Source organism: Schistocerca nitens, chromosome 2 (assembly GCF_023898315.1).
Source record: "Schistocerca nitens isolate TAMUIC-IGC-003100 chromosome 2, iqSchNite1.1, whole genome shotgun sequence".
In the NCBI taxonomy this organism is placed as follows: Eukaryota; Metazoa; Arthropoda; class Insecta; order Orthoptera; family Acrididae; genus Schistocerca; species Schistocerca nitens.
Window position 1 is genome coordinate 978120151 of NC_064615.1, and position 16668 is coordinate 978136818.

At 44.7% G+C, this 16668-nt stretch overlaps 1 protein-coding gene across 1 annotated transcript in view; it reads left to right on the forward strand.

The window, feature by feature from the left end:
- The window catches only part of LOC126235483 (uncharacterized), a 111110-nt gene that overhangs the window by 50002 nt on the left and 44440 nt on the right, over nucleotides 1–16668 (forward strand). The window contains exons 4-5 of the mRNA XM_049944204.1: nucleotides 4987–5271; nucleotides 14679–14935. Of these exons, the coding sequence (XP_049800161.1) occupies nucleotides 4987–5271; nucleotides 14679–14935 (542 nt within the window). The remainder of the gene's footprint in view (nucleotides 1–4986; nucleotides 5272–14678; nucleotides 14936–16668) is intronic.

Genomic DNA, 16668 nt, shown 5'->3' on the forward strand with positions numbered 1-16668 from the left:
CCTCAGATGTTTCGGGCAGCAGTAGACCAATATCCAGTTCAGTTCGACTCTGTCGTTGAGTCAGACGATCGTGCAACCGAGCAACGTTTGTAACCTGGAACGTAACCGTATTACGCAGTTAACAGATGTTACCCTCTCATTTCGAAATTAAAATGTGTTTCTTTTTAACAAACGTTCCATTCCTATGTCGAAATTAAAATGTGTTTCTTTCAATGGATTATTCGTTATTTCTCTTCCACATGTCCTTACAACTGTTTCCACAAAGTTTCATTGCCCTACGATCACCCGTTTTTCATGCGGGTCGTGTAATGTATCAGAAATTTAATAATAACCATCGTGTACAAGAGAGACAAACATTCAACCACAAAATACTCAAGTGGAATGTGAGTCAAGAGGTCAAGAAATTCAAGAGAGGCACAAGTCGGAAGAAAAGAAGAAACTACATAGTGAGGAGATGAAAGTACTTTGACACTTGAGAAAAACTCACATCGCCTAGACGCAACGCGTGGTCCTTTATCGGCCTATACGTGTATAATGGTAACAACAATAACAATAATAGTGAGTAGGCTCTACAGCAATATAGTAGCCATTATATAGTTACTGTTGTGTTGTTCTGTCTATTTGTTCGTTTATCTGTTGCGAAGCGGAATAAGAAGCAACTTGTGATCTATTGAGGGAAATACCTACAGCTAGGAGAACGCATTTTCACGAGTTATTTAAACGTATGTGATGCAAATGTCTCAATTTTACAGTCGTAGAGGCGTATTACGAGGTATGTGCGTAGAGGGTGGAGTATATGAAGAAGATATTGATGAATTCGTCTCAAAAGCTGTAATCTATACCACACTGTGTCACACGTTAATGTTAGTATTTGACAACGACGTATTCGTTGGTCAAATGACAAATGTGTGTGAAATCTTATGGGACTTAACTGCTAAGGTCATCAGTCCCTAAGCTTATACACTACTTAACCTAAATTATCCTAAGGACAAACACACACACCCATGCCCGAGGGAGGACTCGAACCTCCGGCGGGAGCAGCCCTATAGTCCATGACTGCAGCGCCTCAGACCGCTCGGATAATCCCGCGCGACTATTCGTTGGTCACTTACAAACATGCGAAATAGTAATAATAGTAACGATCTTTTGAAAACACTTCAGTTTTATGACCAAAACACAGTTGAAACCTTTTGTTCTTGCCCCTCAGAAAATTACATTGTACCCATTAGGGAGTAATTAACCTCAGGTTGGGAATCGTTACCCTACAATAATTCCATTTTACGCTTAGGCTCTTCATAATCTCTTTTTTTCAGGACGTAACTAGTTTCGTCCCAATTTTATGCAAAATTAAATTTTGTTTTTCTAATAATGTCACCTATTTTTTTTTTAGAATCGGTGTGGTCAGTGTTCAGTTTTTGTCATATAAACTTCTCCTTAATAACGCTTGTTGTGGCGATCGAGCACTAAAATAATCAGACTACAATGGCGCTTGAGATTGGCGGTGTTCTTAAGAAACTAATGTGGCAGACACTTCAAGTGACGTAGGGAAGCCGTGGAAAACCAGAATGGCCAGACGGGATTTTCAAGCCTGTTTCTCCATAATGTACGCTCATTCTCGTAATTTCCGTGACGTGCCGCAAGGTCCGACTGCTTCTCTCTTGTAGTTTCATCAGCACATTTACATCTTCTTGTTCTTCTTTTTCTTGAAGTATCCACATACCATTCTACATCCGTTGATGGCAGTTCTCTTTCATTTGTTTCTTTGTATGTTTTCCTCAATAACCCACTAAAAAGGAAGACAAGCGTTTAGCTCCCGTCGATGACGAGGTCGTTAAAGATCGAAGCACAAGCTCGCATTGGAGAGGGGTGGGGAACGAAATTGCATGTGCCCTTTCAAAGGAGCCATGATGCTACTTGCTGTAAGCAATTTAGGGAAATGACGAAAAATCTAAATAAGGAAGATCTGGCGGGGATATGAACCGACGATCTTTCGAATAATTTCGTATTGTTGTCGCCTCTCACAATTACAATGTGTTGTTCTAGTTACTCGACGTAGACTCTTCATAGTTACGATTATTCCGAAGTACAAATATTGCAATAAACAGAGGATGACGCTAGAAACTTTAAAAAATAAGTGTTATTAGGTACTGTGAAGACGAAGTGGTCCGACGAAATACAATGCTTTCCACCCAATGTGGTAGATGGTGTTATATTTAGGAACAGCTTGAGATGCATTCTCGTGACACTGCACAAGCACTAGCATTTCGCGGGGCACGTGCTGCATGCTTGGTTACAGCATGAACCGTCAATAACTTCCACCGGGATAGGACTGTTCGCAGCTCGTGGTCTAGCGGTAGCGTTCTCGCTTCCCGCGTTCGGGGTCCCGGGTTCGATTCCCGGCGGTGTCGGGGGTTTTCTCTGCCTCGAGATGACTGGGTGTTGTGTGTCTTTCATCATCATTTCATCATCACTGACTCGCAAGTCACCGCAGTGGCGTCAGCTAAAAAGGAATTTCAATTTCGGCGGCCGAACACCCAGCATGGGATCTCCCGGCCAACAATGCCGTACGATCATTTCATTTCATACCGGAATAGGACGCCTTCCTCTTCAAGAGCCACACCAAGCTCACCTGTGTTCTCGAGTTTCGTTATCATCTTCTTTAAACCATTTAACGACAATTGGCCTCTCCTCAGACTTTTCAGTCGGTGATACTCTCACAATGCAGCACTGTAATTGCTGCTGTTCGCATAAAACAGTTTCACTAACAGCTCAGCTCGCATCTCGTGGTCGTGCGGTAGCGTTCTCGCTTCCGACGCCCGGGTTCCCGGGTTCGATTCCCGGCGGGGTCAGGGATTTTCTCTGCCTCGTGATGGCTGGGTGTTGTGTGCTGTCCTTAGGTTAGTTAGGTTTAAGTAGTTCTAAGTTCTAGGGGACTGATGACCATAGATGTTAAGTCCCATAGTGCTCAGAGCCATTTGAACCATTTTGAACTTGACGTTCGTCCACCTTATGTAAGGTGTTTAAATAACAACAAAGGAAAAGAAAACGTGTTCTTCACCGTCACGCTCCTTCGTTCACCTGTACCGTCGAAGTTGACAGTGTTTGTGTGCCGTGACGACAGTTTGTAGTGTTTTTTCATCGAGTGTGAACGGCTTCGTGTCACTTGTTTCTGTGTCTACTGTTTTTTGCCCCCCACTTTGTTCAGTATCTTATGTGTCTCCTTTGTATTTTTCATTGTCCAACTTGTCAGATGACAGCGTGGGTGTCATACAGTCATACAGATAGTAAACAGCGGCAGATTTGCAACTGATGCACACAATTGAAACCAATTTTATTTACAGCTTGGTTCCACATTAACGCATTAGCTTATCTTCCAAGTTTCGCTGCCATACGATAATTATAGCCCACACTGGAGCTCCTTGAGTAGCTGCATTTTAACTATAACCATCCGTACATGTGTGCACCACATAACATTCGCACGCTGGTAGAGGATGTAATAGTCAGCGAAACAGCCTACCCACAAATTATCAATGGGCTGCGTCATTTTCTTTTCGTGCTGTGGTGCTGTGGTGTGAGGATTCTAATGCATATCAGGACTGCAGATATTCTGTGTAACTACAAACAAACAAAAAATATCAAATGAAACCATATGATTCAAGAGATCTTTTGAAGTATCAGACATCTATGATTAGATGCAGACTGAAGCGTGGAATGAAAATTTGTACCAAGATCAGCGTCTCCTGCTCACTAAGCAGATGCACTAACTACTACGCCATTCTGCGATAGTGGGTAGCGCATCTGCTTAGTGAGCAAGAGACCCAGGTTCGAATCCTGGCCTTGGTACAAATTTAAATTCGTCTCCTCAGTTCATCATAGACGTTTAATACTTGAAAAGGTCTCTCGAACCATATAATTTAGTTTGATTAAAGCCCTTGTGCCAAGGTTTCAGCTAGGATCCTCTGTTTCGTTCGATGCTAAGGTGCTAATCCAATACACTGGAGAACCTCTGCAATACTGTTCGAGTTTAGGGAGAGTACAAAGTGGGTGGAGACTTGAATAGGAATTTTGATTAAGGAGGGAGGCATGCTAGGGTTGTTCGTGCAGTTGTGCGTAGCCACTGTGACAGGGTGGCGTAATGGTTAGCGCATCTGAGTAGGAGACTCGGGTTCTAATTCCGGCCTTGCTAAAATTTTCCTTCGTCGTTTCAGTCTGAGTGTATGCGTCATAAAACAAAAGATAAATTGAAACATAAATACCACTCAGAGCCTAGTCCAACTAACCGAATGCGCTCTGCAAAGTAGAACGAGAAGGGATCTATTGTCGTGCGACTTTTGATCAGCGAATGGCCGAACCCCTCCAGCCCTATTGCCTGTGTAGGCGGTGCTAGGAATCAAACGTAGTCCTTTCGCACCAAAGTTAGTGTGGTGCTAACCATCTGGATATGATGACAATCTACATAATAATTAGTTAGGTACCTTGAATTTTTCGAGATGTCCGCACCGATATCTGAGTGGTCAGCATGACGGATTGCCGTCCTCCGGGCCTGGGTTCGATTCCCGCCTGGGTCGAGGATTTTCTCCACTCAGGGACTGGGTGTTGTGCTGTCTTCATCATCATTTCATTCCCATCCTACGCGCAGGTCGCCCAATGTGGCGTCGAATGTAATAAGACCTGCACATGTGGCGGCCGGACCTGCCCCGCAAGGGGCCTCCCGGCCAATGACGCCAAATGGTCATCTCCATTTTCCATTTTTCGAGATGATGAATAATATTTTGTGACTACCGATCGTTCTGTAAACAGTACCGGCACTATAACATGACATTTGTCGATTTCGTCCCATTACGAAGAACGTGTTCAGTTCCATCTGCTCGCAAGTCTTGAATCCCGTCAAATATTTGCTACAATACTCGAATTTTGATCACTGAGCGGCAGCGCGGAAATAAATCGGTGAAGGTTCCGGCCTGACGCATTGCTCCGTCCCGACAGGTGATACCGCGCACGCGCAAACAGGGCTCCACTACGACGACGGCGCCGTCGACGACCGTGACGCAGGAGCCGACGTCCACGTCGACCGAGTCGTCGACCAGGCGCTCGCTGTACCACCCGGCGCTGCTGGTGGGCCGGCCCACCGCCACCACGACGCCCAGCGCCGAAGGCGACGCCGGGCGTCGCGACGCCGTGCTGGACGCCAGGCGCCGGCAGCGTCTGCACGACCCGGCGGCGCTCTTCAGGCAGCTGGCGGCGCGCCAGCAGGCGGCGCAGCAGCGCAAGGTGCGGCTATCCCACCCCTTATCACATCCGAACTACCTCGTCTAAAACAGCACCCTACTGGGACTGATCAACTTCTCGTGGCTGCGGTTCACAATCGTGTACAATTTTTTAACGGGCACCATAATCGCCTTCGTCTGTTCAGTTACTTGTTTCTGAAATATTCTCGACTTATCAGTCGAGTCGTGGCGTCGCGTTGCCGCAGCGTTTCGACGAGTTTCAGAGGTAACATCTTCAGGCAAAGCGTCATGTTCATTTCTAGTTAGTTCCTTTATAGATGCTGGGCCACAGCTTTCTCTGTCGAGGGCCCAACGGATGGGCCAGTCGCGTGCACCGGAAGACATATCGCGGGCGCTGGTGAGAGGCTTGCCTTCCTCCCCCCTCCCCCCTCACCCGGTGGGATGGTCCTGCCTCCGCCACTATGAACGGAATAGATAGACTAGAGACCCGACTCCTGGACTTTCCAACACAGGTCGCTACATCTCTTCCGGAGGCATGCGATTGTGTCACCCGCTGTCCGCTTCGCAGAGGAGGCTGCGGTCCAAAGCTTATAAAGGAACGAACCAGACGACCTTTCGGCTGAAAATGACGAGTAGGAAACTATTTGAAACGTGTCGACAATAGGACGATACGACTCGGGTAATAACCCGAGATTATTGCATCAGTGTAATTTGCAAGCAAAGTCTGCATTCCCACGACAAATTATGTATTTACAATAACCACTGTTGCAATTTTGCTGTATGGCCACTCTGAACTGAAGCACAGTTTCGCAGTACTGCTCTTGACAATGGTCACAGTGCCGAAATACCAGTACTGGATTTTAAACATAAATAATTTTATTATCTACGGCGAACATGATGATCTTTAAAAAAGTACTGCAATTTTTTGTTGAGGTGGACTTCTGCCGACTTCATCCGCCATATTTGTCCATCTATCATACTGCTTCTTCCATGAGCACACCCAAAACCTGAGCTAGAAGGGAAACTGGTGGGGGTTGGAGAGAGGGGCATTCACGTTAGTTTCGTGGTGAATGAAGAAGTAGTTTTGACATTTCACTACAAATGGCTCGCCTTAGACTTGCTACTGCTCAACACACATCGCATGTTCTGGCTTCCATGAAACTGATACTAAACTGATACATCCGTCTGCTGGGCAGAGTAGGATGCGAGCTCGGCTTGCCAAATTTTTTTCTTTTCCCTTCGCTGGGTTCGTCCTTAACTCCATCTGAATGATGTTGGAATGAAAAGAATCTTTCTCTATGCTGACGTCGATTGGTCGAAACTCTTAATCTTCCTTCCGCTTTTCATATCCAGAGTAAGTACAATTCATTGTCATCAGTGTCACCACCATCATCACCACAACTATCGTCATTGGTTATCATCCATCAACCGACATCGATCAGTTCATTGTCTATTATTTATGATGTCTCACTATACATCATCCATAATCATCAACTATTCATCATCATTAAGATAGATTTAGTCCTGCTTGCTTGTTCCTGCTTCGTGGAAAGTTGTACAAATGTTCAAATGTGTGTGAAATCTTATGGGACTTAACTGCTAAGATCATCAGTCCCTAAGCTTACACACTACTTAACCTAAATTATCCTAAGGACAAACACACACACCCATGCCCGAAGGAGGACTCGAACCTCCGCCGGGACCAGCCGTGGAAAGTTGTCCTTCATGTCCTCCCGTCTGGTGAAGGGTCATGCTTGTCCAATTAAATTATCATGTAGTCTGTGCTATGCTCGACACTGACGGCATCCGTCTCTGATGATCTCGTCAGTTGACTGACCGAGTGAGATGGCGCAATGGCAAGGAGGAAAGCGGTTGAAATCCCCATCCGGCCACCCAGATTTAGGTTCCCCAATCCTAGCTTCTGCTCCATCTCTGGAGACCTTAGACTCGATGGGACGTTCAACCGTAATCTTCCATCTGCATCGCCGATTGCATGTTAAACCCTAATTACCCCTTTGCCCTTTTTATCGACCAGATGTAGAAGTTTTCATCATCAATTCATCATCATAAGCTTTAGGCTTGCTGGCGTTCTCCATGAGAAAAGAACAGTCCTTTCATCTGATGAGGCGTCTTCTTAGATTCCTCGAAGTGAGGTGACTTGGTGGTAAACGACTGGTATTCGGTTGAAGCGGCGTTGAAACTCCCGTCCGGCTAGCCAGATATATGTTCACCATAGTGAACCTTCAATGGAACTTGACGGCATCGTCATGTTATTCATAAAAATTGAATACATCGCCTTGATGAAGGTACTCGCAACAGCGATCGAAACGTTTCTGTTGTAAACATGAGACAAGGTCACTTATCCGGAAACGTCTTAGTAAAAATGACAATAGCCGTTAGAAAATACTTTCAAACAATTTAGTTGAAAGGTGAATTGTTGGCTTCGTTCCTCTGAAGAAGGAAGCAGCTAGTTTCAGAACTGCGTGACTGCGTACCGGCTGTGATGATCTCGTCGTCGTCGGGATATGAATCATAAATCTTGCTTGCCTTGCGTCATAGCTGTCCGACTTGTGTGATTATTCCATTGTTAACTACACATCGTATTGACAAATTCCACTCGATGTCCCATGCAGTTTTTGGAGAGCAAACACAGAACCGTAAAATAGTAAAAAAATGCCGAGAGATGAATCACGAGGTACCTCGAGAGCGTCCAGTTTAAGCGAACTTAAAATGAACGATGTCTACCCCTGTTCATACACTAAATTTGGCAAATCTGCGAGTGTATGTATGTATGTGCACGCGCTCGCTCATGTGTGTGTGTGAAGAGGGAGGGGAAGAGATAAACGACAGTGCAATCCTGCTCTTGTTTATCGCGTTAGGTACTCTTGGGAGTTCCAGTGTCAGACTGTATCAAACTTGGAAGTAATGCTGCATTATTAGCTGATGATGAAATTGAAGAGTAGCTGTGAACAACATGAAACGAAGGCAAATATTAAAGGTAAATTTTGAAAAGAAAGACGGCAATAAGAACTGGGAGTGAAATGGCAAAGCAGAAAGTGTTTTGGATACGGGGTAAACAATAAATACAAGGAGAAGTGAAAATACAAATAGCAAAGCAAAACAAAATTTGTATAATTCCTCTGACAAAGAGTTAACAATGAAGTTATATATAGAAGCTTACGAAACTTCGTTAAAATACTAGATAAAATGTGTGAAGTGTCACTTTGCTTAACTACAAGGGGCGAACAGCAAGTAATGCAACACATTTTTTTCTGAAAGAAGGTCAGTTTTATTCACTATTCCTATAAACCATATTATTCCCCAATCTTTTGGTACAAAATCCTATTTTTCAATATTATCCCTTTTCAACGCGATCGCCTTACGCCACCTTACTGGGAGGGCCTGATTTCCTATATACACTCCTGGAAATTGAAATAAGAACACCGTGAATTCATTGTCCCAGGAAGGGGAAACTTTATTGACACATTCCTGGGGTCAGATACATCACATGATCACACTGACAGAACCACAGGCACATAGACACAGGCAACAGAGCATGCACAATGTCGGCACTAGTACAGTGTATATCCACCTTTCGCAGCAATGCAGGCTGCTATTCTCCCATGGAGACAATCGTAGAGATGCTGGATGTAGTCCTGTGGAACGGCTTGCCATGCCATTTCCACCTGGCGCCTCAGTTGGACCAGCGTTCGTGCTGGACGTGCAGACCGCGTGAGACGACGCTTCATCCAGTCACAAACATGCTCAATGGGGGACAGATCCGGAGATCTTGCTGGCCAGGGTAGTTGACTTACACCTTCTAGAGCACGTTGGGTGGCACGGGATACATGCGGACGTGCATTGTCCTGTTGGAACAGCAAGTTCCCTTGCCGGTCTAGGAATGGTAGAACGATGGGTTCGATGACGGTTTGGATGTACCGTGCACTATTCAGTGTCCCCTCGACGATCACCAGTGGTGTACGGCCAGTGTAGGAGATCGCTCCCCACACCATGATGCCGGGTGTTGGCCCTGTGTGCCTCGGTCGTATGCAGTCCTGATTGTGGCGCTCACCTGCACGGCGCCAAACACGCATACGACCATCATTGGCACCAAGGCAGAAGCGACTCTCATCGCTGAAGACGACACGTCTCCATTCGTCCCTCCATTCACGCCTGTCGCGACACCACTGGAGGCGGGCTGCACGATGTTGGGGCGTGAGCGGAAGACGGCCTAACGGTGTGCGGGACCGTAGCCCAGCTTCATGGAGACGGTTGCGAATGGTCCTCGCCGATACCCCAGGAGCAACAGTGTCCCTAATTTGCTGGGAAGTGGCGGTGCGGTCCCCTACGGCACTGCGTAGGATCCTACGGTCTTGGCGTGCATCCGTGCGTCGCTGCGGTCCGGTCCCAGGTCGACGGGCACGTGCACCTTCCGCCGACCACTGGCGACAACATCGATGTACTGTGGAGACCTCACGCCCCACGTGTTGGGCAATTCGGCGGTACGTCCACCCGGCCTCCCGCATGCCCACTATACGCCCTCGCTCAAAGTCTGTCAACTGCACATACGGTTCACGTCCACGCTGTCGCGGCATGCTACCAGTGTTAAAGACTGCGATGGAGCTCCGTATGCCACGGCAAACTGGCTGACACTGACGGCGGCGGTGCACAAATGCTGCGCAGCTAGCGCCATTCGACGGCCAACACCGCGGTTCCTGGTGTGTCCGCTGTGCCGTGCGTGTGATCATTGCTTGTACAGCCCTCTCGCAGTGTCCGGAGCAAGTATGGTGGGTCTGACACATCGGTGTCAATGTGTTCTTTTTTCCATTTCCAGGAGTGTAGTACCACTCTATTGGTTGACGTCGGAGTCAACGCCTTACTGCATGAACAACTTCCCCGTCATCCATGTACTGCTTCCTGCAGAGCGCATCCTTCATTGGGCCAAACACATGGAAGTCGGAAGGTGCGAATCCAGGCTGTAGGATGGATGGGAAACAACAGTCCAATGAAGTTTTGTGGGCTCCTCTCGGGTGTGCAGACTTGTGGGAGGCCTTGCATTGTCAAACGGAAGGAGACGTTCGTTTGGATTTTTGATTGTGATCCGTCGAATGAGAGTGTCCGCACGTTCCAACTTTGCAGATGTCACAGCTGTGTGCGGCCAGCCGGCAAGCGGGGGATCGGACAGGTTTGCACGACGCTGCTCAGATGATGGCAGACGCCCCTCTCAATGACTCAACTTGCTTTTGTTCACTGTCAGTCTCGGTAGCCATTCTGCAAGCGCCTCTGAATATCTGCAATGCACTGGTTTTGCAAAAGAAACTCAATGACAGCTCTCTGCTTGGAATGCACCTTCGTTACAGACGCCATTTTGAAGGCTATGCACAGCGCCGCCACCTATTGTAAACTATAGCGACTGAAGCGAGAGTACTACACGCTATCCCACTACACACCCCGCATTTTTTTCAACTTTTGTCGAGAAAAAAAAATGTTACATTACTTATTGAACGCCCCTCGTGGATGGATGGCAGAAAAAAATGAAAGAACACAGAATTCTGGGCTTCCCATGAAAGACCTGCCTCTGTGGTAGCGCACGTGGTGATGTTGCCCTGATAACGACAACTACGAGTTCGCCAAGAGGGTTTTAGAAATGAACGATGAGATTACTGAAGAAACTTTCATTTCAAACAAATTCGAGTCACAGTCTTATCCACTCAATAGAAACTTTAAAACCAGGTGATACACGTCTTTTCGTCGTATGCAGAAATGCAAAAGCTATTGAGCATAGCTCTCGAAGGGTGATATGTAGTGCCTACCGGCACTTTTCACGGTATCTCCTTTGCTCCTTCGACATTCCGGACCGTGTTCGTTATGTCGGCTGATGAACTTCCCAGTTTGTCACTAGTAATGCTGAAATTGGAGTTCCAAAACCCTGGTGGCAATGCATACTCTTTCTCTCAGCTACTGCTATTCTTTTGTCTGTGCTTGGTGAAAAATACCGAACTACTCCGCTGTTCGGGCTCCATGTTCAGCTGTTGGACTTCCTGTATCTGACAGAGCGATTTGGTGTTGTGTCAGAAGAGAAATTTAGCGTCCCATGTCCAACAGGGTTTGCAGTAATGAGCAATACTGTCATTGACTTTTCATCTCATACTCGTCCACAGCAAAACTCAAATTATAGAGCATACTACCATACCTTTAATCGTTTTCGCTATCTGTATTTCTATATTAACAAATCCTTATCGTTACAACGTTTGCTCAGCTTCGTCCGTTGTCCTAACTGTTTCACTTGTACAGACAAGTGATAACACAACCGTGCATTTAAAAGATTTTTTTTAGCTGATTCCTCATTAGATGATTCTGAAAAACAGGTTATGGTGTCTAGGATAAGTTTTCATCTGTCTATCATCCCAGGACCTCTGGCAGAATAAGGTCTCGTATTTTAAAGATTGAACTAAATGAACCATGGATTTTAAGTTAAAGCTACAATCAAGCTATATCCTTTTATAGTTATTGTCTGATGTTTTAGACATATACTAAAACCACAATTGTCCTAGAAATATTATGAGTGCTCTGTTACATTTAATTTCCAAACTTCCTCGTTTTTGGGTACCTCAGAGCATCTTCTTCTTTACTGTCCCTCTTCAACATCCAACAATACGACCATGATATTATCAGTCAGTCTTTTCTGGTACCTCGTCTCAATCTCCTTAATATCCTGTGGAAATGCTCTCCTTACTCCTCACTATAATATACCACTGTGTAAGGGAAATAGTCAATATGCGAGTGTAGGGAGAGGAATTTTATACTCATCTTACAACTCAACTTCTTCAAATTAAGACAATGGAGAAAGGAACAGCAATCTATTGCGAAATCCGTCGTTTATTACAGCATGTCTAGATTTCAACTATTACACAGTCATCTTCAGTGCATATCACAACAGGTGGCGTTAGTCCAAAATGTCATGTAGTAAAAAATATTGTTGGTTTAGAGCGTATAGGAGTCTGTCACGAAATTTTCCAACAAGGTAATATGAAAGTTCTTCATTCACTATAAAAACTGCAGTAACAGAGCTGAAGTAATCCACGCATCTTTTTCTGTAACATTCGTTGTATTCTCAAATTCGTTTTAGTCAGTTTGTGAATTGGAGGATCAACAGTAAATCTAGCTTTCAATGTTTCTCAACTAGTGAAGGGAAATTTCATAGAAAGGTAGTTAACCCTTTCAGACTCACTGACTACAATTGTAAAAATTAATATTTAGCGTGTATCAGCAGCAATAGAAATATTTTTCCTCAATGGAAACCTCATGTTCACATCTGTAAATGTTCAATATTTTCATCATGCACAAGTCTCTCGCCTGTTGAGCATCACAGAATTCTCGGAGGTTGTTGGTTTGTTATACTCTACTGTATAACTGAATATTATTATTGTTAATTTGCATGGTAATTATTGAATTATCAGTTTATTTACTGAAACAGTGAATAACTGAAAATTATTTATTTTAGTCCATAGAAAGAAGTCAAATGTACAAAGTATGTATTGAAAATGTGTACACATATTTGGAGAAGTCATGCATTGGTTGCAGAATGTCAGACTCACCTACTAGTGCATGCTAACCAAAGAGTACGAGCACAGCAGACGTGGAAGTCTTACAACAGTCACTGATGTTTCCACCCTAACGCGACTCCTCACAATAAGCAGGAAAAGCGTCTTGGAGTCCCAGTCATAAATTTTTTCAGTTCTCCCTATATATATTCATTACAGAGCAGATTCACTGATCGAAAGTATCCGGACACAAATCAGTGGACCTTAAATGAGGTGCGTCCACCGTTCACCTATATGATGGCTTGAACTGTGGTGGGAACTCTTTCATTGTGGTGTCTGATTGTCTTTGGAGGACTGACAGTGCATTCTTCAAACCAAAGAAGCACTTTGGGCGGGTCAGTTCATTTCATGAATGTTATTGTCTATAAACCGCTGCTTCACAGAGATGCTGCTTTATGACACGGTGCATTGTCATGCTGATAAAATCATCGTCTCCGAACTCCTTCTCTACTGCATTCAGTAAACAGCGGTGTACAGTATGTTCACATCTTCTACATTTAGCGGAAACACGATGAACACTGCCATATTGTAGGGCTACCTCCACCATACTTCACTAAATGTCTGGGTTATAAGAGGCTTTTCAATCATTGTACCTCATTCTTTTTAACTCCCTGTACACAGATTTTGTTAGCTTCAGTGGCGGTAGCACTTTGGAACTGACAAGTGATTCCTTCCACTGATTTCATGCAATTTTCCACAACTACCCTGTGCAATGTTTGACGATCCCTGTCTGTCGGTATGTGAGGTCTGCCTGTTCATAGTTGAGCAGTGATCGTTCCTTCGTGTTTCCACTTCACAGTCGCATCACTTACGGTCAGTCTGGACTGCTTTAGGACTGAAATGTCACTGAAGGGTTTGTTACTCAGGTGACAACCAATGGCAAGTAGACGTTTGAAGTCACTAAGTTCTCCTGATAGATGAATTTTGCTGTTGTTGCGTCTCTACTGGCAACAAAATACTCCACTGCTTGTTCTATACCGACTGGTCCGCCTCTAGTGAAATCTAGTGCTACAAAGGCTATGTGGAAATTAAGGTTCAATCTGTGGTAAAATTGAAATCACAGTGAAAATCATAAACCTTTTATTTGCAACAGTTAGCTGTACTTCCCAGCTACTTCGCTGCATAATCGATGCACCGACTGAGACATTTGTCATAGCATTGTACCAACTTTCCAATTGCCTCGACATATAAGGCAACCGCCTGTGCATTCTACCAATTCTGTACGCTGATCTGCAGCGTGTTGTCTGTGTCAAAAATGTATTCATCATAGCTAACGGTTCATGTGAGCAGAGATGAAAATCAAAGGGAGGCAAGTCTATGCTGTATGGTGGGTGAGCAACTATCTCACATCGAAAACGCTGCAGGAGCGTCCTCAATGCCCCTGCAGCATGCGGCTGAGAACTGTCATGAAGAAGGGAATGCATGACAGTGACGTTGCGCGGGCTGCATGAAATCAGGCGAAATCTCTCAGAGGCACTTTTTTCTAGGCATTTTTACATGCTCACTATGCGCTTAGAACTGAAAATAGCGACGTGACGCGGTCGACGGGCATACTAGAGACACTGTCCAATATATCTACGCAAAGCCTCATCAGATTTTCGCTGTGATTTCCATTTCGCAATCGATCAAACCTTACTTTCAGAAGAGCCCTCATAAATTCCGCATTACGTAGCGTTTTCGGACAGTTTTCATAAGGTAGTTTTTTTTAGTGGTTTGCACTTATAGCATTTGCTGTCATCGTTGCATCTTCGTTCAACTTCATCCCTGCCGATAAATTCATTTTAATTCATTCCTGTTAATTCATTTATAATTGTTTCAAAGTGTGCATCTGTTTGTGTACCGACAGGTGGTATTCGTGACCAGACGGCCATCCGCAGAGGAAGAAGGTGAGGAGGATGCGACGCAGGCAGCCGACGAAGACGGCGAGGACGAGAACACGCAGGCGGAAGAGGCGGCAGCCGCAATAGTCCACGAGAAGCAGCAGGAGGCGGCGGCCAAAGAGCGTGGCAGGGTGTCTCCCGCTAGGGGAAACGCGTTGCGCAGGCAGCTGGCGCCGGAGCAGCCACTATACTACTACGTGCCGGCGCAGCCGCTGTTCACCAGGTGAGGACCGGGCTGCCTCGCGTTTCCGATATTCCAGCCCATCTTCAGGAACCGAAACCTTCGTTTGTGTGATCATACGGTCTGTAATTTCTTTACAATTACTAAAGACACTATCCGAGAAACCCGATGTTCCCCGAGTATTTATTCATAGCTTTGCTCGAGACTTCGTAAATGTGGAATTTTTTTTTGACTTGCAAAGCTTCTTTATACAGAATTTTTGAAGTAGTGTGATAGCAGATGAACGAAGAGCTTGTTTGATTCATTAACGACGGTGACAGCCACATAGAGTCAGTCATACGAAAAGCAACTGACACTAAGATCCACGCCTGCAGCACGCAGCGTCTGGCCTTGCGCATTATTTGTGATCGTGCCATAACACAGTCTCGCCAGGAATTGTACATATTTAAAACGGAGTGGTAAACTATTAGGGATAAGTCAACGCTAATTCCCATCAAAATTTCTGCTTATATTATTTTATGTTGCAGAGAAGCAACTTTGAGCCTCTGTGAGTGAAGGGTTTTGAGGAGTGAGGTAATGCATACCACATCCTCTATCAGAGTTACATCGCACCTCGCGTTTGGCAGGAGTTTTCAAAGAGTGAGTTAAGGCCTGCTGGTCTCGAGCTGCAGCAAGTCTCGCATCACGATATTCTTTGGAATTCTTGAGACTGTGTAATCCCCAGTCTTTTAGCCATTCTAATGTATTCAGAAAGACTCGACCATTTTCCGCATACTTTTATTCGTAAACAAAATGAAACCAAAATGTAATGGGGAGGCAACAAAATCACCAAGCAAACTTAATAAATCCGTTGTTACTACAAAAGAATATAAATAAAATCTGTCGAACGAAGCAAAGTAATGTTATGAACTTTTTAATACACAAAGAGTAACCAGTAAATTTCTATATCTTTTCCAAGTGAATTCACTTTTAGGCTGTATTCGTAAAGATAAGACAGTGGTACTTAATTCTATCACCGACGTAAACCTGTATATGTACCTGAGTTTAAAAAAAATTACAGCACAATCTAGTGATTCTTAAGTGTACTACGAAATTAACAGCGTCATCCATTGGTTCTTTTGTATATTACGCCATGATGATTAAACACCTGAACTACTAAGCTGAGCAGACGACTTTAGATAAAGCTTTAAATTACCATATCCTTTTTTTTTCATGATATGAACGACAAGAATCTTCATTCAGAGCTTTGTCACTGTCGTGCTCAGTCAGTAAAGTGGGTGAAGCCTTGCATTAGAATATCCGAGTAAGAGGATTCCATTTCTGGTCTGAGTGCAGTTTCTTTTCAAATTTTAGTTTGTATAGTAAGATATCCAAGGTTTTAATCGTTATACAGCGATTACAGGACTTCTTAGACAAAACGCTGGCAATTAGGTAATGCCAACACAGAAATGAGAGGCCAATCATTTTTATTGATTATGTATTTTGACTTTAGACATTTACTGTTGTCTCTTCCATGTCCTACGTCCTCGTATATTTTCCAGTGTCAGCATTGCTTTCCTTTTCTTCAGTAACACCCCTTCGCCCAGAGGTGTAAACCTACCTTTCTGTTTCGTGGTCCATCCCTGATTTCTTTATTCCAGGCAGTTTTCCTTCTGCAATGTAAATCAGTTATCCAAATCGTCTTAGCATGTTGTTTCACACTATCTGTCAACTACAGTTGAACCTGGTTTCCCGTGTACACTCCTGCCATTGGTCCCATCGATAAGTACCAACTA